The following is a 26,701-nucleotide window of genomic DNA, read 5'->3' on the forward strand; positions in this document are numbered from 1 at the left end:
TCCCCACTGGTGTGAGAGGAGTTCCCCAAATCCCCATATGGCAGGTCTGGTGCTGGTGGGGAGGGGTCACGCCAGCCTTGGGAGAAACCTGCTCCCTCTCACCAGCTGTTTTTGCCCTGCCTCTTAGTCCTTCACACTGGGAAGAGGTGGTTTATCGTCTGTCCAGTGGCTGAGCATCCAGCAGCAGAGGCCCCCGAATCTTCACCCCCACTTCCTCTGAGCTCCCTGCAGCCAGACACCAGCCAAGGTATGAGCAGCCAGAACCCCTCAAACCTTCCTCCTTGATAATTAGGTGTGCCTCCTGTGTATTGCTCCACATCATCTCATTATCCTCAGCCTGGCTTTACCTGTGCTCATGTTTTGCCAGCATGTGCTGTGTGCCCAGCAAAGTGCAAGGGCCTCACCCTGCACTGTTGCCCCAAAATGCAGAGCAGTCTGTGGGGCTGTGTCCTTGTCTGTATCCCTGTCCTAGTTTTCCACCAAATGAATCAAGTCAAGGTGGCACTTAGGCTTGGGCCTGCCAGTTACCTTCACAGTGCAGGTGAGGCACATGGGCTGCACAGGTGTGTGCTGAAAGGACTCTGCGCTTGCCCTTTCTTACCAGTATTGTTGTGGGAAGAAGTCTCAAGGAGAATCAGAAAACATTTTGATATGAACAAGAATGAGAATACAACATATTAAAATATGTGGGATGCAGCTAAAACAGTAATTAAAGGGAAATGTATAGCACTAAATGGTTAGAGGAAGAAAGAGATCTCAAATCAGTATCCCAAGCTTTCATTTTGAGAAATTAGGAAAACTAGAACAAAATCCAAAGCAAGCAGAAGGAAGGAAATAAAGATAAGAGCAGAAATCAATGAAATTTGAGACAAAAACAATAATAAAAACAATGAAACCAAAAACTGATTCTTTGAAAAGAATTAATAAAATGATTAACTTCTTGTAAGACTGACAAATGAAAAAGACACAAAATACCAATATCAGGAATAAAAAAGGAGACCACTACAGATCCTGCATAAAAGGATACTAGTCATGGAATACTATGAACAAACCTGCACACATAAATTTGACAACTTAGATGAAACAGACTAATTCTGAAAGCCACAAACCACTAAAACTCATCCAAGGTGGAGTAGATAACCTGAATACTCCTGTTAACAAGATTGAATTTGCATCGAAAAATCTCCCAAAGGAATTTTCTAGGCCCAGATAGTTTCACTGGTGAATTCTGTCAAACATTTAATAAAAGAAATAACAGCAATTCTATACAGTCTCATCCAGAAAATGGAAGAGGAAGGAACACTTCTCAAATAATTTTATGAAGCCACCATCACCTTTATATCAAAACCACACAAAGGCAGTACAAAAAAAGAGTGACATGCTAATCTTTCAAGGATATAGAAGGGAAAAAAAAGCTCAATAAAATATCAAAAAGTCAAATCTAGAAATTTATTAAAAAAAAGTAATATGCCATAACAAAGTGGAGTATATCCTGGGAAGGCAATATTCAAAAATCAATTAATTCACCATATAATGTCAATGGGAATTTCCTTTCCCTACAAAGGGAAAGATACATGATTATATCAGTTGATACAGAAAAAGTATTTGACAAAATACAGCATCCCTTTATGATAAAAATGCTCAGCAAACTAGCGATAAAAGGGAACATCCTCAACCTGATAAAGGGCATCTACAGAAAACTGACAGCTAGCATCATATATATATATATATATATATTTTTTTTTTTTTGCCATATGCGGGCCTCTCACTGTTGTGGCCTCTCCCGTTGCGGAGCACAGGCTCTGGACGCACAGGCTCAGCGGCCATGGCTCACGGGCCTAGCTGCTCCGTGGCATGTGGGATCTTCCCGGACCGGGGCACGAACCCGTGTCCCCTGCATCGGCAGGCAGACTCTCAACCAGGGAAGCCCTAGCATCATATTTAGTGGTGAAAAGCTAAATGTGTTTTCCCTGAAATTGGGATCAAGGCATAGATGTCCACTCTCTCTATTCCTATTCAACATCACACTAGAAATCTTAGATTCCAGATGGGCAAGAAACAGAAATAAAAGGCATGTGGATTGAAAACGAAGAAATAAAACTGTCTCTGCAGCTAATATGATTTTATCTGGAAAAAGTCACAAGCATTCTTAACAACAAACAACTCTTAGAACAAGTAAGAGAGTTTATCAAGATCACAGGATATATAATCAACAACAAAAATAACTATATTTCTATGCTGACAGTGAACAATTAAAAACTAAAAATTTGAAAGAATACTATTTACAGTGGCTCAAAAAAAAAGGATAATAGCTATAAGTTTAACAAAACATATACAGAATCTGTATGGTGAAAACTACAAAATATTGATGAAATGGATTAGAGATGACCTAAATAAATGGAGAAACATACTATGTTTATGGATTGGAAGACTCAACATAGTAAAAATGTCAGTTCTTCCCAAAGTGATATATAGATTTAATGCAATACCAATAAAAATTCAAACAGGATAATTTTTGCAGATATAGACAGTCTGACTCTAAAATTTATATGGAAGTACAAAGGTAATTTAAATAGCTAAAGCAGTTTTGAAAAAGAATGAAGTTGGAGACATCACACTGCTCAGTATTAAGGCTTATTTTAATGTTACAGTAATCCAGAAAGCTCAGTATTGGCAAAGGGATTGACACATAGATAAGTGGAAAAGAATAGAAAGCCCAGAAATATATCCATAGAAATACGGCCATTTGATTTTTTGACAAAGATGCAAAAGCAATTCTATGTAGAAAGGATAGTCTTTTCAATAAATGGTGTTGGATTAGTTGCTTATACATATGCAATAATTGAACCTTGACCTATGCCTGACATCTTGTGTAATAATTAACTCAAAATTCATTGTATATCCAAATATAAAATGTAAAACTATAACTTTTAGAAAAAAACATTGGAGAAAAACTTTTGTGACCTGAGCCAGGGAGTCCTTAGATCTAACACCAAAAGCATAACCCATAAAAGAAGAAAATGGATAAATCAGACATCATCAAAATAAAACTCTTTTGCTCTGTGAAAACCACTGTTAAGAGAATGAAAAGACAGTCTGCAGACTGGGAGAAAATAATTGCAAATTACATATTCAGCATAGTATTTGTTCCTGAAATATATAAAGAATTCTCAAAACTCATCAGTAAGGAAACAAAGAACTCAACTAAAAAATGGACTATGGACTTGAACAGACACTTCCTTAAAGAGAACATAAGGATAGCAGTTAGGCACATTAAAAAAATTAATGTCATTGACTACCAGGGAAATGCAAATAAAAGCCATAGTGAAGGATCACCACGCACTTGTGAGAATGGCTAAGCTAACAATACTAAGTTTTGGTGTGGATATGGAGCAACTGGATCTTTCATGTTAGTGGGAATGCAAAATGGTATAGCTATTCTGGAAAATAGTTGGACATTTTAAAAATAAAAGATATACTTAGTATATGACAACAATTTCAATCCTCGGTATTTATCCAGGAGAAATAAAAACTCATGTTCAGTAAACACATATATAAGTGGTTATAGCAGTTCAGTTGCCTAATTGCCCAAACTGGAAACAACCCAAATATCCTGCAGTGGGTGAATGGAAAAACAAACTATGGTGCTTTGAAAAAGAAACAACTATTGACACATGCAACAGTATGAGTGAACCCCAAAGGCTTACTGAGTGAAAGAAGCCAGTCTCAAAAGGCTACATACTGTATAATCCCATTTATAATGACATTCTCAAAAAAACTATAGATAGAGAACAGATCCGTGTTTGCAAGGAGTCAGAGGTAGGGGGAGAATGTGAGTATAAAAGGATAAACCAATGACATTGTTTTGGGGTGATTGAATTGTTTTGTATTGATTATGGTAATAATTATATGGATATGTGGTGCTAAAGTTCTCAGAACTCTACACCTAAAGAAAAACTCCATTTTACTGTATGATAACTTAAAAAGTGAAAAACAATTCTCTCTCTCTCTCTCTCTCTCTATATATATATATATATATATATGTTGAATATATATGTTGATAATGAGGCAAGATAGCATGAAAGGAAAGCAGCAGCAACAACAGACAATAAAAGAGACCCTCAGACTTCTACTTTAGGCCAAGATGGATAATAGGCACTGGATTTATTTTCCCTCAAAACAACTAAAAAAGCATGCAAAATATATGAAAGAATGTTTTTTAAGACTTTGAACATAAGGCAGTGAAGGACATTGATCCCTGAAAAAATTCTATGATCATTTCAGCTGACTGCACTGAGAAAGTTTTCACATCCCAGAGCATGGAGGGAGGGACCCAGGTAGAGCTCAGCAGACTACCTGTGGTGAGGAGACTGACCTGAGAGTCTGAGAAAGCCCAAGGGCAAGAGTTTGCTGGGTAGAGTTCTGGAGAGGAGAGAGCAGCACAAAGAGAAAAGTCTGTGGATTGACAGAGGATTCCCCTTGATTATTTTGCAGAGTAATGTATGTGAGGAAACTAGCCAATGCCAGGACATGAAGCACCCCAAAGGATTAGAGGGAATGGTACTAAAGCTCATATGGACCAGAATGTCTGTTCCTACCAGTTAGCTGGAAGGACTTATAATTCAAGGGACATTGGGTAGAGTACTGAAAAGGGCCTTGCCTCAGTTGTGGAGAATAATTAGCCCTAGACTTAAGAACAGGATCTGAAAATATCAAGCCACAGTAGCTTAACTGCATCCCACAACAAAGAATGTTACTAGGAATACAAATTCATATAGCACCCAAGAAGGCAAATTTTACATTGTCTGGTATCCAATCAAAATTACCAGGCAGGACAATATGAGAAAAATTCCTCATTCTAATGAACCCATAGCTGACACAGTTGTAAGAATTAGCAGACAAGCACATTAATACAGTTACTACAACTGTATTCCATATGTCCAAAAAACTATAGGATATAGGAAAGAAATGTAATTTACCATATAGATAAATTAGGAAAGAGACAATTCATAAGATTATCTCAATAAATGCAGAAAAGGAATTTCAGAAAATTCAACAGCTACAAACATCCTTAGCAAACTCTATATGAACTATATAGGGTTAAACCTGATAAGGTATATGTAAGACCTGTACAGTGAGAACTACAAAACAATGTGGGTGGAAACCAAAGAAGACCTAAAGAAGTACCCTATTCATGGGTCAGAAGACACAGTATTGTTACAGAGTTAATTCTTTCTCAGTTAATCAATAAATTTTATGCAGCTGCCACAAGAATCCCAGAAGTTTCTTTCTAGCAATTGAAAAGCCAACCTGTGAAAATACAAAAGCCATTGGAATTTGAAAATAAGAGAAGTAGATTGGAATGCTAACACTAGCTGATTTCAGGAATTATTATAAAACCATAGTGATCAAGACTGTGTGGTATTGGTATAAATACAGGTAAATAGATGAATGGAATAAAATAGAGTCCAGAAATAGACCCAAACACATAGAGACACTTAATTTTTTATAAACATGCAAAGGACATTCAGTGAAGAGAGGACAATCTTTTCAGTCTTAGGACTGTTGATCATTCATATGTGAAAAATGAATATCCATACTTAACACTATATACAAAAATCAACTCAAAATGGAATATAAACCTAAATGTAAAACTGAAAACAATGAAACTTATAGTAGGATACACAGGAGAATGTTTGTGTGACCTTGGGTTAGGTAGAGTTTTCTTAGATATAGCACCAAAGCATAATCTGCAAAAGAAAAAAATTGGTAAATTAATCAAATTCAAAATGTCTATTCTTTGAGAAACAGCAAGGGAATGAAAAGAGAAACCAGAGACTAGGTGAAAATATTTGTTAACCGTATATGTAATAAAGGACTTGTGTCCAGATAATATGAGGAACTCTCAAAATGCAGTGAGAAGAAAATAAACAAGCTAACAAAAATATTTGAGCCGACACTTCACCTAAGATTTGTGGGTGCCAAATAAGTGTATGAAAAGGTAATTATTCAGTAAGAAACTGCAAATTAAAAGCGCAAGAGGATACCACTACACACCTATTAAAATAGCTAAAATTGAAAAGACAAAGTGTTGCTGAGGATGTGGGGGAATTGAAACTCTTATACACTGTATAAAATGGAAAACAGCTGGAGAACCTTGGAAAACAATTTGGTAATGTCTTTTAAAAATAAACATACAAGTGCCATAGGATCTAGTTATTCTGCTCCTTGGTATGTATCCAAGAGAAATGAAAGCAGATGTCCATACAAACACTTACACAGCATGTTCATAGCAGCTTTATTTATAATAGCCGGAACGTAGCAATAGCTCACATGAACAGAAAAACATATTGTGATTTATCCATACCGTATAACACTACTCTGCAATAAAAAGGAATGAACAACTGATATTCATTATAGTATGGGTGATTCTCAGAATACGCCAGTGAAAGATGCCAAACAAAAAAATAATGCACGCTACATGATTGCATTTATGTAAAAGGCTAGAAAATGCAGACTAATTTATAGGGATGGAAAACAGACGAGTGGTTGTCTGGGAATGAGGTTGTGGTAGGAAAGGAAGGGAGGTATAGATTACAAGGTTCATGAAGAAATAGTTGGAGAATGATGGACATATACATTATATTGATGGTGGTGAAAGTTTTGCTTATATGCCTGTGTCAATACTTACAAACTCTACATTATAAATATGTACAATTCATTGCATGTCAATTATACTTCAACATAGTGGTTAAAAACCAAGCAACAGTTAACAAAGAAAGCTAACTCTCAGGGGCTCCAGATAGTGGAGTTACCAGACAGATAACTGCTTACTTAGTGTTAAAATAAATAAGTGACTAGAGTGAAACGTTTGGCAGAGAGTTGGAAAGTATACCAAAAAACCAAACCAAAAAATTCACCCTTCAAAAACAAACTCAAATGGAAATTCTGGGGCTGAAAGTTACAGTAGTTAAGATTAAGACCTCACTGGATAGTTTGTACACTGCTGGAGAGAGAATTAGCAAACTGAAAGGTAACTTAAAAGAAAATACTTAAAGTAGAATAATGATATCAAAACTGATGAAAAACAAAAGAGGAGCTAAGGAATATAGGGGTTACTATGAGATAATTAAACATATATAATTGGAGTCCCAGAAAGTAGAAGAATGAGACAAAATCAAGTTTTAGGAGGTAATGCAGAGAATTGAAAGGCATTAAGCCACAAATTCAAGAAGCCCTCCAAACTCTGAGAAAGAGAAAAACTACACTTAAATATATTATAGTTAAAGTACTGAATACCAAAGGCAGACCAAAGAATTTAAAGGATGCTAGAGGAAAGAGCAGGTACTGATTTGGACAGCTCCCATCTCACTAGATACAGTGTTTGCCAGTAGACCAAGGAATACTGCTATCCTCAAAGTGCTAAAGAAAATAAGCATAAACCTTGAATCTCTAGCCGGTGGTATCATCCTACATAATATGAAATGAAGACTAAAGGGATTTATCACCTGCATATTTCAAACAAAGATATACCAGGGGGGATATTTTTAGGCAAAACAACAGTGACCCCAGATGGAAGGTCAGAAATACAGGAAGGAATAAAAGTAATGGAATTATAAACACATTGGCAGGTCTAAAGGTATGTCAACTGTATAAAAACATAATGTCTTATGAGATTTGAAATATATTTGTTGCGTTAAAATACATGAAAATAAGGGCATATTTATCAGGGGGAGGGAATTGTACTCATAGGGCTCCTGGGTTCTTGCACTGTAGGGGAAGAGGGTCAAAATCAAGAATGTATATTGTAGTCTATAGAATACCCTTGTAAAAGTTGTAAAATAGTAGATAACTTTCACACTCATGGGGGATGGGTGGATGGGGGAGAATTTTTACAAAGCAAAAGGCAAAGAAGGAGAGAAAAAGCAACATTGAACATGATGAAAATATAGAAAGTCATTAGTAAGATGGTAGTTTTAACCCCAACAAATGAGTAATTAAATTAAATGTAAATGAAATAAATATCAAAGGTTGTCAAAACGTGAAAGAGAACAAACCAATAACAAACTAAGGCGTAAGACTACAAAAGGTGAAGAGTAAAGAGCATGCTAATACTAACCTAAAGAAAGCTAGAATAGATCTTTTTTTCTTTTTCTTCTCTCTCTTTTTTTTTTTTGGTGGCATTGTGTGGCATGTGGGATCTTAGTTCCCTGACCAGAGATTGAACCCGTACCCCTTGCAGTGGAAGTGCAGAGTCTTAACCACTGGACCACCACGGAAGTCCCATAGAGTAGATCTTTTTGTATCAGACAAATAGACTTTAAGACAAAAAAGTAATGGTGAAAGATTCAGCTTTCCAGGAAGAGCAAGTAATTCTATATTTGCATGTCTTTTAATAACACAGCCTCAAAATATATAAAGCAAAAATTAACACAACTAAATGAAAAAATAGAATAATGTACAATCATCATGGGAGTTTTAACTTTTAGAATGGGAAGACAAAAACCAATAAGGATATAAAGGATTTCAGCAATAGAATTAGCAGTCTTGTTCTATATGTAGGACACCCAACAGCTGAAGACTGCACATTTTTTCAAGTCCACAAAGAATATTTTAAAATTAGCCATATGCAGGACACAAAGCAAATCTCAAATTTAAAAGGATCAAAATCATTCAATGCACGTTCTCTAACTACAGTTGGCAGTAAGCTAGAATTTGAAAACAAGAAGATACCTAAAGTCTCCACATATATGACAGTTAAGAATTACATCTATAATATCTCATGAAGCAAAGAAGAAATTATAGTGGAAATTGAGAAAATATGCTGAATTATAATGATATGAAAATCATGCAAATGAAAATATTGCTTATCAAAACATGTGGGTTGCAGCTAAATCTATATTTTGCAGGAACTTTGCTGCCTCAAATGTCCATACTAGAAAGGCAACAAGGCTAAAAATCGACAATCAAAGTATATCCACTGTAAAAAGTTAGAAAGAGAAGAGAAAATTTAATGCAATTAAAAGGAATAAATAAAACATAAATACCTGAATTAATGAAATATAAAATAAATATACAATAGAGTGTCAACAAAGCTTAAAGCTGGTTCTTTGAAGTGGCAAATAACATTGGTGAGCCCCTGGTGAGACTGACTGCAGGAAAGAGAGAAGGCACAATCAATATCAGGAATGAAAAAGAGGGACATTGCTACAATCTGACAAACATTAAGAAAAAGATGAGTACATTCGTATAACTCCATGCCAATAAATATGAAAACTGGTATGGATGTTATCCTGGAGAAATATAACTTACCACCCTTAATAAGAAGAAACAGAAAATCTGAAAAGTGCTATAAACATTAAAAAGTTGAATCAGTAATTAAAAACCTTCTCACATTTATGCTTTGTGGTGGCAAGATTGCTGGCACAGCTCAGTGTATAGACTTCCAGATTCAAGTATAGTCAGGAAAGAGAGTTCTCCCTTTTCAGAAGGATTCAGACATTCTGGGCCTAACTCCACAATGCAGAACTAGGAATAATATCTGTCTCTAAAGCAGTCATGTGACAGGTGGCTGGAATGCACAGGCTGACCTGTGACCAAGTTACATGCACATCCCTGGACAGTGGTTCCCTAGAGGAAATTCAGAGTGCTGCTGCATGAGGGAGGAGATGAATACTACATAGTCAAACCTGAACCATGTTTATGATAGTGAGAATGGTGGACTTGCTCAAATGTTGGAAAAGAGGTGATAATTGTTGAGAAAAAGGGAAAAGAACCAAAGGTTCATGTGAGGAGTGGAGAATTCTGCCCAGATTAAAAAAACAGATTGAAATAGACCCTCCCTCAGAAGATAATGGGGGAGGAGTGACATCAGCAAGATTGCAAAGTAGGAGATATCGGCATTCATCCTCCCATAAAAACAATTGGACATCTATCCATAAATGGAAGCAGCTGTGGGATGGCTCAGGAGTCCAATTAAGGACACAGTGGAGCAAAAACGGAGAATAACTGCACAGAAAGGATTGTGGGAGATCAGCTTAGATGAGATGTCAGGAGATGGCAAGGAACAAAGAAGGCTGAGGTATCTGTATCAGTCACATTGCCTGTGCCATTGTGGTCCCCAGTGGCCTACTCTATGGAGGCCCCATTAGCCTTTGCTACTAAGGACCTCAACAGCCCCCATAACAGCTCTGGGCTCCCCACAGCTTTCACAGCAGAGGACCCTGTAGTGTTAGCTGGCACGCGCCCCAGTTGTGTACTCCACAGAGGCCATTGGGAGCTTTCACCATCGAGGTAACCAACAGCCATCACCACCACGAAACAGCCCTGGGAGGGAGATGCTGCTGCACCTTATTTCCCCCTCCCCTGGAAGGAGCTGCTGTCTTGCTGCCCTGGGACCAGGACTGCCAGCTGCCTCCCCCAACCCTGTGCATACCCCAGACCCCAGAAGCCTGGCTATTGCTGTTGCACCCATGCTTCCGATACCAGCTCCATTGTAGCTTCACACTTATGCACCTGAGACACTGGAGCCACCACCATTGTGCGCTAGCCAGCACCCCAGAACCTGGAGCCTTCATCGCCCTGTGAGTGCCTGCACTCTAGACCTCTGCTCTGTCTCTGTGCCATCGGCACCTATACATCAAACACCAGTGCTACCACTGCCAGGAGGGTGCCCACAAGCTGGACCCAGTGCCAAGAGGTATCCCCTCAACAACAAAATCCCCATGGGAGAAAAAGAGATCAGGAGGTGTCCAGAAACTTTTACCACTGTAGATCCCAACAGCCTCTGCAGCCACCTGCAGTTGAGGACCCCTGCCATCTTTGCTAGTGCTCACCTCAGCTGGATGGAACCGCACAGAGACTACACTGCTGGGCCTGCCCTGTACCTGGAATCAATATACCCCACCCAGCCAGTGTCCCTGCACCCACTGGCATGTGAAGGTCTTCCCCACCAAAATCAGTTTATACGGTCTAGAAGAGATGACTGCTCCATCAGATACACAGATATTAACACAAGGTTACAAGAAACATGAAAAAGCAGGGAAATATGACACCATCAAAAGGCACAGAATAATTTTCTAGCAACTGACCCCAAAGAATTGAAGATCTATGAATTGTCATAGAATTCAAACTTGTTTTAAGGAAACTTGGTGTGCTACAAGAAAACACATGTAGACAACACAACAAAATTAGGAAAACAATACACAAACAAAATGAGAAGCTCAGCAGAGAAATAGAAATCATAAGAAGACCAAAACAGAAATTCTGGAGCTGAAGAAATACAATGAATGAGATTTAAAAAAAAAAAAAATGCAGTAGAGAGCATCAACAGCAGACTTGATCAAGCAGAAGACAGAATCTGTGAACTTGAAGATGAGTCATTTGAAATTACCCAGTCATAGAAGAAAAAAGAAAGAGGAATGGAAAAAAGTAAAGAAAGCCTGTGTGAATTATGGTGCTCCATCAAGTAAGTAAGATTTGCATTGTGGGAGTCCCAGGAGAGGAGAGAGAAAGAAAGTGCAGAAAGCTTATTTTAAGAAATTCCCAAATTTAGGAAGAGATCATGTACGTGCAGGTACATGAATATCTTAAGTCCCCATATAGATTTAGCTTAAAGAAGGCTTTACCAAGATATGTTATAATAAAGCTATAAAAATCAAAGACAGAATTTTGAAAGCAGCAGGAGGGAAAAAAAAACCTTTGTTTTATATGAAAAAAGGCTTTTAGCAGGTTTCTCAGAAGAAACCTTGTGGGGCAGGAGAGAGTGGAGTGATATATTCCAAGTGCTGAAGAAAAACCCTGGTGACCAAGAATACTCCTTTAACTGGCAATGAAGGAGAAGTAAATACTTTCCCAAACAAACAAAAGTTGAGGGAGTTCATCACCACTGTACCTGCCTCATGAAAACACAAGAAAGTAAAAAATTCACTGGTAAAAGTAAGTATATAGGCTGTTTTAACTATATTTTTATTGTAAGCTTCATGGTAATCACAAAGTAAATACCTATACATAAAAGATAAAAGAAAGTGTACCATTCCGGAAAATGATCAAATCACAGAGGAAGGTGGAAAGAGAGGAAGAAAGGAACAAAGGAATTACAAAACAGTCAGAAAACAAGAAGATGGAATAGTAAGTCCTTGCTTATCAAGAACTACTTTAAATGTAAATGGATTAAATTCTCTAATCAAAATATAGATGGTGGTATGAATTTTTTTAAAAAGACAAAACTATATGCTGTCTACAAGAGACTCACTTCAACTTCAATGGCATACATATGCTGAAACTGAAGGATGGTAACATATATTCCAGGCTGATGGAAACCAAGAGAGCAGGACAGTTATTTTTATATCAGACAAAATGGCTGTAAGTCAAAATCTATGACAAGAGACAATGAAAGTCATTATCTAATGATAAAGATACCAGTTTTTCAAGAGGATGTAGCAACTGTAAATATATGTACCCAACATCAGAGCAACTACATATATTAAGCACACATTAACAGCTCTGCAGGCAGAAATAGACAGCAGTGCACTAATACTAGGGGACTTAAGTACTTGCCTTACAATAACGGAGAGACTTGCCAGACACAAAATCCATAAGGAAATAGTGGACTTCAGTGGCACTTCAGAACAAATGGACTGTAACGGACGTAAACAGAACATTGGACCCCAGTAGCAGAATACACGTTCTCCTCAAGTGCACATGGAACATTCTCCAGGATAGATCATTTGTTAGATTACAAAACAAGTCTTAACAAATTTAAGAAGATTGAACTCACATCAGCTTATCTTTTCCGACCACAGTGGTATGAAACTAGAAATCACTAACAGGAGGAAAGCTGGAAAATGCACAAATATGTGGAAATTAAGCAACCCGTTGCTGAATAACAAATGGGTGAAAGAAATAGAAAAAGAAATAAAAATATCTTGATACAAATAAAGATGGAAACACAGCATACCAAAACTTATGTAATTCAGCAAAAACAATTTTAAGAGGAAATTTGTAGTGATAAAAACCTGTATTAAGAAACAAGGAAGATCTCAAATAAACAATTTAAGTTCACACCTCAAGGAACTAGAAAAAGGACAAACTTAGTCCAAAGTTAGCAGAAGGAAGGAAACAACAAAATTCAGAGCGGAAATAGAGATTAGAAAAAATATAGAAGAGATCAACAAAACTAAGAGCTAGTTTTTTGGAAAGTTAAACAAAATCAGCAAACTTTTAGCTAGGCTAAGAAAATAAAATCAGAATTGAAAGAGGAGACATTACAACTGATACCACAGAAATACAAAGAATCATGAGAGAATAACATGAACAACTACACACCAAAATATTGGATAACCTAGAAAAATGGATACATTCCTGGAAACATACAGCCTACCAAGACTGAATCATGAAGGAGAAATAAATACTTTCCCAAACAAACAAAAGTTGAGGGAGTTCATCACCACTGTACCTGCCTCATGAAAACACAAGAAATAGAAAATCTGAATGGACTTATAACTAGTGGGAGAGTAAATCAGTAATCAAAAATCTCCCAACAAAGAAAAAGTCCAGGACCAGATAACTTCAATGGTGAATTCTACCAAATATTTAAAGAAGAATTAACACCATTCCTTTCTAAACTCTTCCACACAAATTGAAGAGGAGATAACACTTCCAAACTAATTTTACTAGGCCAGCATTACCCTGATACCAAAGCCAGACAAGGCTACTACAAGAAAAGAAAACTATAGGCCAGTATCCTTGATGAATCTATATTGCATCTATATGCCACAACTCTCAACAAAAGAGTACCAAACTGAATCAACAGCATATTAAAAGAATCATACACCACAGTCATGTGGGGTTTATCCCTGAGATGCAAGGATGGTTCAACATAAGCAAATCAATAAATGTGATGCAACACATTAACAGAATGAAAAATGAAATCTTGTGATCATCTCGATAGATGCAGTAAAAAGCATTTGAAAAAATTCAGCATCCTTTCATGATTAAAAAAATCTCAACAAATAAGGTGTAAAAGGAATGTACATCAACATAATAAAGGCCATATACAACCAGCCCACATCTAACATCATACTCAATGGTGAAAAGCTAAAGCTTTTGCTCTTAGTTTAGGAACAAGACAAGGATGCACACTCTCATTGCTTCTATTCAGCATCATCCTGGAAGCCCTAGCCAGAGCAGTTAGGCAAGAAAAAAAATAATAAAAGGCATCCCAATCAGAAAGGAAGAAGTAAAATTGTATCTGTTTGCAGATGACATAATCTAATATATAGAAAACCTTAAAGACTCCATCAAAAAACTGTTAGAGGGCTTCTCTGGTGGTGCAGTGGTTGAGAGTCCGCCTGCCGATGCAGGGGACACGGGTTCATGCCCCCGTCCTGTAAGATCCCACATGCCACGGAGCGGCTGGGCCCGTGAGCCATGGCTGCTGAGCCTGCACATCTGGAGCCTGTGCTCCGCAACGGGAGAGGCCACAACAGTGAGAGGCCCGTGTACCGCGAAAAAAAACCAAAACACAAAAACACCCTCAAAAAAACCTGTTAGAACTAATAAACTCAGTCAAGTTGCAGAATATAAAATCAATATGCAAAAATCAGTTTTATTTCTGTAAACTAATAACAAACTATCTGAAAGATAAATTAAGAAAGCAGTCCCATTTATAATAACATCATACCCAGGATTAAATTTCACCAGGAGATAAAAGCCCTGTGCACTGAAAACTATGAGACATTGATGAAAGAGACTGAAATAAATGGAACCATATCTCATGTTCTTTGATTGGAAGAATTAAATGTCTATACTACCCAAAGCCATCTGCAGATTCAGTGCAATCCCCATCAAAATTCCAATGGCATTTTTCACAGAAACAGAAAAAAAAATTCTAGAATTCACATGGAATCACAAAGGAAGCCAAATAGCCAAAACGATTTTGAGAAAGAACAAAGTATATCATTTCCTGATTTCAAGCTATATTACAAAGCTGTAGTAATCAAAACAGTATATGGTATTATCATAAAAAATAGACATAGATCAGTGGAACAGAATAGAGAGCCCAGAAGTATACCCAAGCATATATGGTCAACTAATCTATGATAAGGGCACCATGTATACACAGTGGGTGAAAGAATAGTCTCTTCAATAAATCATTCTGAGAAAACTGGGTATCCAAACACAGAAAAATGAAATTGGACCCCTATCTCACACCACTCACAAAAATCAACTTAAAATGGATTAAAGACTTAAACTTAAGACCTGATACCTTAAAAATAGAACTGCCATATGTTCCAGCAATCCCACTTCTTGGTATTTATCCAGAGGAACTGAAATCACTATCTCAAAGAGATATCTGCACCTCAGTGTTCACTGTGGCATTATTCATAGTAGCCAAGATATGGAAACAATTTAAGTGTCACTAGTTGAATGGATAAAGAAAACATGGTAAATACACACAATGGAATATTCAGCCACGAAAAGAAGAAAATCCTGCTATTTGTGACAACATGGATGAAATGAAGGTCATTATGCTAAGTAAAATAAGCCAAGCAGAGAAAGACAAATACTCTTGATCTCAGTTGTATGTGGAATATGGGGGAAAAAAAAGTTGAGCTCATAGAACCAGTGAGTGGAATGGTGGTTGCCAGAGGCAGATTAAAGAAGCATGTGATCATCTCAATAGACGGAGGAAAGCATTTGATGAAAGTCAACATCTATTAATGACTTTAAATAATAGGATCATAGGTATAAAAGTGAATTTGTTTAAATAATAGGAACATAGGTATAAAAGTGAATTTGTTTAATCTGACAGGATATCTATTTGAAAAACAACAGCAAATATATATATATATATATATATATATATTTTTTTTTTTTTTTTTTTTTTTTTTTTTTCGGTACGCGGGCCTCTCACTGCTGTGGCCTCTCCCGTTGCGGAGCACAGGCTCTGGACACGCAGGCTCAGCGGCCATGGCTCACGGGCCCAGCCGCTCCGCGGCATGTGGGATCTTCCAAGACCGGGGCACAAACCCGTGTCCCCTGCATCGGCAGGTGGACTCTCAACCACTGTGCCACCAGGGAAGCCCACAGCAAATATTCTTAATGGTGATATGTTCCTTTCTTTTTGAGATGTAGAGCAATATAAAGATACCCGTTATCACCACTGATTTTTAGTATCCTACTGGAGGTCTTCGATAGTGCAGTGTAGAGTAGGACATTGTAAATGGGTTCCTGGACCCAATTCCAACTTTGTGTGTGTGCATGTGTGTGTGTGTGTGTGTGTGTGTGTGTAGGCTTCCCTACACCAACGAGCAGTTCTCAGATGCCAGCAAGGTATCTGAGAATTCAACAGAATTCTGACACTTTCTACCTGGAGATAGAATCAGATTCCACAGGTAAGGGGCTCAGTCCCACTAGACCACCCGCCACTTCAGATGCTGGTCACGAGCCCAGGTTGTTATCTGTGCATCTGACCAACTGGCTACAAACTGGAGTTTCCAATGATGCCCTCTTAAGTCAGGATGCCAATCATAAATCAAGGTTGTTTCCCGTACTTCTGACTGACTGGCTATAAATCAGAGGTTCCTGTGACCCCTTCCTTGGGTTGGATTAATTTGCTAGAATTGCTCACAGAACTCAGAGAAACATGTTATTTACTAGATCACCAATTTATTATAAAAAGGATACTAAAGTATATGAATCAACAGCCAGACAAAGAGATATATAAGGCAAAGCATTGGGAAAGGGCATGGAGCTTTCATGCCCTTTCCAGGCTCACCACTCTCCCCAATCTCCATGTTAAAATTCTAACAATAGTTTAATGGGTATCGATAAGCTGAAATACAGTATTTGTGGAAATGCACAGGCCAGAAAAAACCAAAACACTCTCTAGGGGAAGGACACTGTTCTATTGAATGCTGTGACCAATTACGTGAACCTACAGCTGTGAAATGATACTGGTACAAGGATAGACAAATTGAACAATGGAGTAAAAGCCCAGATGCAAACCCACATCTCTCTTGACAAGAAAAGTCTAACTGCTAAACGATGGGGACAGGATTGTCTTTAAAAAAAAGAGGACAATAGGCTGTCCATATGGGGGAAAACCATCCTTGTTTCTAAACTTATACCATAAACCAAACTCATTGTAAGTAGATTGTGAATGTCAAAGTAATATAAGGGAATATAATATCTTTATGACTCCAGTGTAGACATAATAAAGTTCACCAAAAAAACTCTAAAGGAAAGACTGGCAAAAATTTGGTTAAATTTGACTACATTAAAATTAAGAACTATTGTTCATCAAAAGACACCACGAATTGAACAAATAGGCAAATTACAGAGTGAGAGAAGATATTTACAATGTTTATAACCAACAAAAGCTGGTTCTCATCCAACATACATAAAGAACTATTACAATCAAAAGGAAAAGAATGGGGCTTCCCTGGTGGCACAGTGGTTGAGAGTCCGCCTGCCGATGCAGGGGACACAGGTTTGTGTCCCAGTCCGGGAAGATCCCACATGCCGCGGAGCGGCTGGGCCCGTGAGCCATGGCCGCTGAGCCTGTGCGTCCAGAGCCTGTGCTCCGCAACGGGAGAGGCCACAGCAGTGAGAGGCCCACGTACCACAAAAAAAAAAAAAAAAAAAAAGGAAAAGAATGACAACTCAATAGAATAGGCAAGGAGCTAGGACAGGTATGTTGTTATAGAGGATAACCAGATAAAGATAAGAAAAGGTGCTCAATTTAATTAGTTATCAGGAAAATGCAAATAAAAACCACAATGACGTACCACCTCACCACCTGTCAGGATGGCTATCATAAAAAAAAATAAAAACAGACAAGCATTGGCAATGATGTGGATAAATGGGAACCCTGTGCACTATTGGTGGGAATGTAAAATGGTGCGGCCACTTTGGAAAACAATATGGAGGTTCCTAAAAAAGAAAAAACACAACTACCGTATGATTCAGCAGTCCCACTTCTGGGTATTTATCCAAAGCAAGTAAAATCACTATCTTGAAGAGAAATCTGCGCACCCTCCATGTTCATTCCAGTATTATTCACAATAGCCAAGATATGGAAACAACCTAAATGTCAGTCAGTAGATGAATGGTGTTGGGCTGCACCCTGGAGGGCTACAAGGCCTGCACTTGCCCAGCTTTAAGACCAGAGAAAGAGCCCAGAGTCAGTAACAGAGACATCAGTGATTTAATTGATGGGAGAGCTTACATGTCTGAAGCAAGGTCCTGGAGCAACACCCTACCATGTGTGGCACATGGTGGGCAGGACATGGTGGCAGCCTTTGCTCCTAGGGGGAAGGGGAGATTGCCAGTTAAAGGGGAAATTATATCAGGTTGGCTTATTAGTTACTAGGGAAACGAACAGAGGGGCACGACCCTCACCACTCTTTGATAAGCTATCACTAGCTGGGGCCTGGAGCAAGTATGTCAGAAGGTCAGTCATGTGAATAGGGTGTAGGTGAAGCAAGCACTGGTCAGGGAGCAAGAGAACAGCCATCTTTAGTGGCCTGACCATACAAATAGGTAAAGAAAATGTGGTATTTACTTACAATGGAATATTATTAAGCATTGAAAAAGGAGATCCTGCCGTTTGTGACTACATGGGTGAACCTGGAGGACATTATGCTAAGCAAAGTAAGCCAATCACAAAAAACAAACACTGTACGAGTCCACTTAATATGAGGTATGTAGAGTAGTCAAACTCATTGAAGCCAGGAGTACAAGGGTGGCTGGCAGATCCTGGGTGGGGGGCAGAAATGGGAAGTTGCTGTTCAATGGGTATAAAGTTTCAGTTAGGCAAGATGAATGCGTTTTAGAGATCTGCGTACAACATTGCACCTATAGAAAACAATACTGTATTGTGTACTTCAAATGTTAAGGGAGCAGATCTCCTGTTGAGTGTATTTACTACAATAAAGCAAATGACAAAATCATATTAAGATCCTATTATATGCTCCAGGATGACTTATGGAGGGTAGGAAGCCCCAGGAGTGCTTAGAGGCTGCTATCGGAGGGGGAACTGGCACACCTGCTTTGGGAAGCTGGTTAGTGTCCTCTCCTGAAGGCTGAAGCTTCTTTGACCCAGCAGCTTTGCACAGCTTTGCAGTGTGCACAGGCACACTCACTGTTGTGTGTTAGTATTAGTCATGCTCCAACTTGCAGCCAGCCAAAGCACATCAGCCACACAATTACTAGTGAGTCGTGGGAGAGTCCCAGAGTGAAACAGTCTACAGACACCCAAATGGATGAATCTCCCAGATATAATGGTGAGAGAGAAGCCAGACAGGAAAGGATAAATGCAGTGTGAGTTCATTGATAGAATATTCTAAATCAGGCAAAACTCAACTGTGGTGTTTTAGAGCACATACTTGCATGGCAGTGCTTTAAAGAAAAACAAATGTGAAAGTTATGTTACATATGCTGGGGAGGGGCAATGTGAGTCTGGGGGCTTAGGAACCTGGCACCCTCCCCCACTATCATTTCTTTCGGTAAGCTTTTAAAACCTTTCATTTTGTAAATTTTGTTTGTGTTATTAAAAGGAGAAAGTTTGTGTTTTTTTTAAAAAGACAAGTAGGCTCGAAGACCAAGTAAGTATTGGAAACTCTGCATCCTGCATTCTCCTCTCAACTTTCCCACTCCTGTGAGCACACAGAGGCTCTGAGAGGTCCTAGGTGGGATGCTGTTGAGCTATGTTCTACCAGTTGGTTCCCAGGGTACCTCCCTACCAGGATCCCTTTCCAGCCCCTGACAGGATGCTTCTTTTTTTTAAAAAAAAAAATTATTATCTCCACTTTATCTATCTACGTATCTATATTGAAGTATAGTTGATATACAATATTACATTAATTTCAAGTGTAAAACATACTGATTCAATATTTTTATAGATTATAGTTGATTTAAAGTTGTTATAAAATACTGGACATATTCCCTGTGCCATACAATATATCCTTATAGCTTATTTTATACATAGTATTTTGTTGCTCTTAATCCCCTAACCCTATCCTGCCCCTCCCCCTCCCCATCCTTCCCCTCTCTCCAGTGGTAACCACTAGTTTATTCTCTATATCTGTGAGTCTATTTGTTTTGTTTTATTTTTTGGATTCCACATATAAATGATAATATACAGTATTTGTCTTTCTCTGACTTATTTCACTAATCATAATACCCTCCAGATCCCTCCATGTTGTTGCAGGTGGCAAAATTTCATTCTTTTTAATGGCTGAGTAGTATTCCATTGTATATATGTATAATGCATCTTTATCCATTCATCTGTTGATGGACACTTAGGTCGCTTCCATATCTTGGTTATTGTAAGTAATGCTGCTGTGAACATTGGGGGTGCATGTATCTTTTACATCAAATTAGTGTTTTCATTTTTTCCAGATATGTACCTAGGAGAGGAATTGCTGGATCACATGGTAGTTCTATTTTTATTTTTTTGAGGAACCTCTGTACTGTTTTCCACGGTGGCTACACCAATTTACATTCCTACCAACTGTGTATGATGGTTCCTTTTTCTCCACATCCTTGCCAACATTTGTTATTTGTGGTCTTTTTTTTATAGCCATTCTGACAGATATGAGGTGATATCTCATTGTGGTTTTGATTTGCATTTCTCTGATGACTAGTGATTTTGAGCATCTTTTCATATGCCTACTGGCCATCTGTACATCTTTGAAAAAAAGTCTATTTAGGTCTTCAGCCCATTTTTAAATTGGGTGGTTTGTTTTTTCATATTGAGTTGTATGAGCTATTTATATATTTTGGATTTAACCCCTTATCTGTCATATCATTTGCAAATATTTTCTCCTATTCAGCAGGTCGTTTTCTCATTTTGTCAGTGGTTTCCTTTGCTGTGCAAAAGCTTTTACATTTAATTAGGTCCCATTTGTTTATTTTTGTTTTTGTTTCCTTTGCCTTAAGAGACAGATCAAAAAAATATTGCTTAGATTTATGTCAAAGAGTATTCTGCTTATGTTTTCATCTAGGAGTTTTATGGCTTCCAGTCGTTAATCAATTTGGGGTTTATTTTTGTATATAGTGTAAGAAAATAGTCTAATTTCATTCTTTTACATGTAGCTGTCCTGTTTTACCAGCACCACTTGTTGGAGACTATCTTTTCTCCATTGTATTTTCTTGCCTCCTTTGTCATAGATTAATTGTCTGTAAGTGTCTGGGCTCTCTATTCTGTTCCACTGATATATGTGTCTGTTTTTGTGCCAGTACCATCCTGTTTTGATTACTGTAGCTTTGTAGTATAGTGTGAAGGCAGAGAGTGTGATACTTCCAGCTTTGTCCTTTTTCCTCAAGATTGGTTTGGCAATTCAGGGTCATTTGTGGTTCCATATAAATTTTAGGATTATTTGTTCTAGTTTTGTGAAAAATGTCCTGGGTATTTTGATAGGGATTGAATTAAATCTGTAGATTGCTTTGTGCAGTATGGCCATTTTAACACTATTAACTCTTCCAATCCAGGAACATTCAATATCTTTCTCTTTCTTTGTATCAACTTAAAACCCTTCATCAATTTTTTTAACATCTTTATTGGAGTATAACTGCATTGAAATGGTGTGTTAGTTTCTGCTTTATAACAAAGTGAATCAGCTATACATATACATATATTCCATATCTCCTCCTTCTTGCGTCTCCCTCCCACCCTCCCTATCCCACCCCTCTAGGTGGTCACAAAGCACTGAGCTGATCTCCCTGTGCTATGCGGCTGCTTCCCACTAGCTGTCTGTTTTACATTTGGTAGTGTATATATGTCCTTGGCACTCTCTCACTTCGTCCCAGCTTACCCTTCCCCCTCCCCGTGTCCTCAAGTGCATTCTCTAGTAGGCCTGCGTCTTTATTCCCGTCTTACCCCTAGGTTCTTCATAACCATTCTTTTGTTTGTTTTTTAGATTCCATATATATGTGTTAGCATACGGTATTTGTTTTCCTCTTTCTGACTTACTTCACTCTGTATGACAGACCCTAGGTTCATCCACCTCACTACAAATAACTCAATTTCGTTTCTTTTTATGGCTGAGTGATATTCCATTACATATGTGCCACATCTTTATCCATTCATCTGTTGAGGGACACTTAGGTTGCTTCCATATCCTGGCTATTGTAAATGCAACAGCAATGAACATTGAGGTACATGACTCTTTTTAAATTATAGTTTTCTCAGTGTATATGCCAGTAGTGGGATTGTTGGGTCGTATGGTAATTCTATTTTTATTTTTTTAAGGAACCTCCATACTGTTCTCCTAGTGGCTGTATCAATTTACATGCCCACCAACAGTGCAAGAGGGCTCCCTTTTCTCCACACCTTCTCCAGCATTTATTGTTTGTAGATTTATTTTTATTTTTATTTTTTTTAGATGTTGGTGGTAGGAGTTTTATTAATTAATTTATTTATTTTTGCTGTGTTGGGTCTTCGTTTCTGTGCGAGGGCTTTCTCTAGTTGTGGCAAGTGGGGGCCACTCTTCATCGTGGTACGCAGGCCTCTCTTGTTGCAGAGCACAGGCTCCAGACGCGCAGGCTCAGCAGTTGTGGCTCACGGGCCTAGTTGCTCCGTGGCATGTGGGATCTTCCCAGACCAGGGATCGAACCCGTGTCCCCTGCATTAGCAGGCAGATTCTCAACCACTGTGCCACCAGGGAAGCCCCTGTAGATTTTTTTGATGATGGCCATTCTGACTGGTGTGAGGTGGTACCTCATTGTAGTTTTTTTTGTTTATTTTTAAAATTTTTATTTATTTATGGCTGTGTTGGGTCTTCGTTTCTGTGTGAGGGCTTTCTTTAGTTGCAGCGAGCGGGGGCCACTCTTCATCGTGGTGCATGGGCCTCTCACTGTCGCAGCCTCTCTTGTTGCGGAGCACAAGCTCCAGTCGCGCAGGCTCAGTAGTTGTGGCTCATGGGCCTAGTTGCTCCGTGGCATGTGGGATCTTCCCAGACCAGGGCTCGAACCCATGTTCCCTGCATTGGCAGGCAGACTATCAACCACTGCGCCACCAGGGAAGCCCCACATTGTAGTTCTGATGTGCATTTCTCTAATGATTAGTGATGTTGAGCATCCTTTCATGTGTTTGTTGGCAATCTGCATGTCTTCTTTGGAGAAATGTCTATTTAGGTCTTCTGCCCATTTTTGGATTGGGTTGACTGTTTTTTTGATATTGAGCTGCATGAGCTGCTTGTAAATTTTGGAGATTAATCCTTTGTCAGTTGCTTCATTTGCAAGTATTTTCTCTGATTCTGAGGGTTGTCTTTTTGTCTTGTTTATGGTTTTCCTGTGCAAAAGCTTTTAAATTTCAATAGGTCCCATTTGTCTATTTTTGTTTTTATTTCCATTTCTCTAGGAGGTGGGTCAAAAAGGATCTTGCTGTGATTTATGTCATAGAGTATTCTGCCTATGTTTTCCTCTAAGAGTTTGATAGTGTCTGGCCTTACATTTAGGTCTTTAATCCGAGTTTATTTTTGAGTATGTTGTTAGGGAGTGTTCTAATTTCATTCTTTTACATGTAGCTGTTTGGTTTTCTCAGCACCACTTATTGAAGAGGCTGCCTTTTCTCCACTGTATGTTCTTGCCTCTTTTATCAAAAATAAGGTGACCATATATGTGGGTTTATCTCTGGGCTTTCTGTTCTGTTCCACTGATCTATATTTCTGTTTCTGTGCCAGTACCATACTGTTTTGATTACTGTAGCTTTGTGGTATAGTCAGAAGTTAGGGAGCCTGATTCCTCCAGCTTTTCTTTCTCAAAATTTCTTTGGCTATTTCGACTCTTTTGTGTTTCCACACAAATTGTGAAATTTTTTGTTGTAGTTCTGTGAAAATGCCATTGATACTTTGATAGGGATTGCATTGAATCTGTAGATTGCTTTGGGTAGTATAGCCATTTTCACAATGTTGATTCTTCCAATCCAAGAACATGGTATATCTCTCCATCTGTTTGTATCATCTTTAATTTCTTTTTTTTGTGTGTGTGTGGTACGTGGGCCTCTCACTGTTGTGGCCTCTCCCGCCACGGAGCACAGGCTCGGGACGCGCAGGCTCAGCGGCCATGGCTCACGGGCCCAGCCGCTCCACTGCACGCGGGATCCTCCCGGACTGGGGCACGAACCCACACTCTCTGCATCGGCAGGCGGACTCTCAACCACTGCGCCACCAGGGAAGCCCAATCATCTTTAATTTCTTTCATCAGTGTCTTATAGTTTTCTGCCTACCGGTCTTTTGTCTCCTTAGGTAGGTTTATTCCTAAGTATTTTATTCTTTTTGTTGCAGTGGTAAATGGGAGTGTTACCTTAATTTCTCTTTCAGAGTTTTCATCATTAGTGTATAGGAATGCAAGATATTTCTGTCATTAATTTTGTATCTTGCTACTTTACCAAATTCATTGATTAGCTCTAGTAGTTTTCTAGTAGCATCTTTAGGATTCTCTATATACAGTATCATGTCATCTCCAAACAGTGACAGCTTTATTTTTTCTTTTCCGATTTGGTTTCCTTTTATTTCTTTTTCTTCTCTGATTGCAGTGGATAAAACTTCCATAACTATGTTGAATAATAGTGGTGAGAGTGGACAACCTTGTCTTGTTCCTGATCTTAGAGGAAATGGTTTCAGTTCTTCATCATTGAGAACGATGTTGGCTGTGGGTTTGTCATATATGGCCTTTATTTTGTTGAAGTAAGTTCCCTCTATGCCTGTTTTCTGGAGGGTTTTTATCATAGATGGTTGTTGAATTTTGTCAAAAGCTTTTTCTGCATCTACTGAGATGATCATATGGTTTTTCTCCTTCAATTTGTTAGTATGGTTTATCACATTGATTTACGTATATTGAAGAATCCTTGCCTTCTTGGGATAAACCCCACTTGATCATGGTGTATGATCATTTTAATGTGCTGTTGGATTCTGTTTGCTAGTACTTTGCTGAGGATTTTTGCATCTGTGTTCATCAGTGATACTGGCCTGTAGTTTTCTTTCTTTGTGACCTCTGTCTGGTTTTGGTATCAGGGTAATGGTGGCCTCATAGAATGAGTTTGGGAGTGTTCCTCCCTCTGCTGTATTTTGGAAGAGTTTGGGAAGAATAGGTGTTAGCTCTTCTGTAAATGTTTGATAGAATTCGCCTGTGAAGCAGTCTGGTCCTCGGCTTTTGTTTATTGGAAGATTTTTAATCACAGTCTCAGTTTCAGTGCTTGTGATTGGACTGTTTATATTTTCTGTTTCTTCCTGGTTCAGTCTCGGAATGTTGTGCTTTTCTAAGAATTTGTCCATTTCTTCAAGGTTGTCCATTTTATTGGCATAGAGTTGCTTGTAGTAATCGCTTATGATCCTTTGTATTTCTGCAGTGTCAGTTGTTACTTCTCCTTCTTCATTTCTAATTCTATTGATTTGAGTCTTCTCCCTGTTTTTCTTGAAGAGTCTGGCTAATGGTTTATCAATTTTGTTTATCTTCTCAAAGAACCACCTTTTAATTTTATTGATCTTTGCTATCATTTTCTTAATTTCCTTTTCATTTACTTCTGATCTGATCTTTATGATTTCTTTCCTTCTGCGAACTTTGGGGTTTTTTTGCTCTTCTTTGTCTTAATTGCTTTAGGTGTAAGGTTAGGTTGCTTATTTGAGATGTTTCTTGTTTCTTGAGGTAGGATTGTATTTCTATAAACTTCCCTCTTAGAACTGCTTTTGCTTCATCCTATAGGTTTTGGATTGTCGTGTTTTCATTTCATTTGTTTCTAGGTATTTTTTGATTTCCTCAGTGATCTCTTGGTTATTTAGTCATGTATTGTTTAGCCTCCATGTGTTTGTATTTTTTACAGATTTTTTTCCTGTAATTGATATCTAGTCTCATAGCGTTGTGGTCGGAAAAGATACTTGATATGATTTCAATTTTCTTAAATTTACCAAGGCTTGATTTGTGACTCAAGATATGATCTATTTTGGAGAATGTTCCATGAGGGCTTGAGAAGAATGTGTATTCTGTTGTTTTTGGATGGAATGTCCTATAAATATCAATTAAGTCCATCTTGTTTAATGTGTCATTTAAAGCTTGTGTTTCCTTATTTACTTTCATTTTGGATGATCTGTCCATGGGGAATGTGGGGTGTTAAAGTCCCCTACTATGATTGTGTTACTGTCGATTTGCCCTTTTCTGGCTGTTAGCATTTGCCTTATGTATTGAGGTGCTCCTATGTTGGGTGCATAAATATTTACAATTGTTATGTATTCTTCTTGGATTGATCGCTTGATCATTATGTAGTATCCTTCTTTGTCTCTTCTAATAGTCTTTATTTTAAAGTCTATTTTGTCTGATATGAGAATTGCTACTCCAGCTTTCTTTTGATTTCCATTTGCATGGAATATCTTTTTCCATCCCCTCACTTTCAGTCTGTATGGGTCCCTAGGTCTGAAGTGGGACTCTTGTAGACAGCATATATATGGGTATTGCTTTTTTATCCATTCAGCCAGTCTGTGTGTTTTGGCTGGAGCATTTAATCCATTTACATTTAAGTTAATTATCTATTTGTATGTTCCTATTACCATTTTCTTAATTATGTTGGGTTTGTTATTGTAGGTCTTTTCCTTCTCTTGTGTTTCCTGCCTAGAAAAGTTCCTTTAGCAGTTGTAAAGCTGGTTTGGTGGTGCTGAATTCTCTTAGCTTTTGTTTGTCTATAAAGTTTTTTAATGTCTTC

The 26,701-nt window shown here is 38.2% G+C and overlaps 1 protein-coding gene across 7 annotated transcripts in view; it reads left to right on the forward strand.

The window, feature by feature from the left end:
• The window catches only part of WNK2 (WNK lysine deficient protein kinase 2), a 158,831-nt gene that overhangs the window by 71,962 nt on the left and 60,168 nt on the right, over window positions 1-26,701 (forward strand). For all 7 annotated transcript variants that reach the window (XM_082614017.1, XM_082614011.1, XM_082614014.1 and 4 more), the window contains one exon: window positions 128-247. In XM_082614017.1, coding sequence (XP_082470143.1) covers window positions 128-247 — 120 coding nt within the window. The remainder of the gene's footprint in view (window positions 1-127; window positions 248-26,701) is intronic.

This window comes from Mesoplodon mirus (genome assembly GCF_964341445.2).
Source record: "Mesoplodon mirus genome assembly, chromosome: 1".
NCBI classification, from domain to species: domain Eukaryota; kingdom Metazoa; phylum Chordata; class Mammalia; order Artiodactyla; family Ziphiidae; genus Mesoplodon; species Mesoplodon mirus.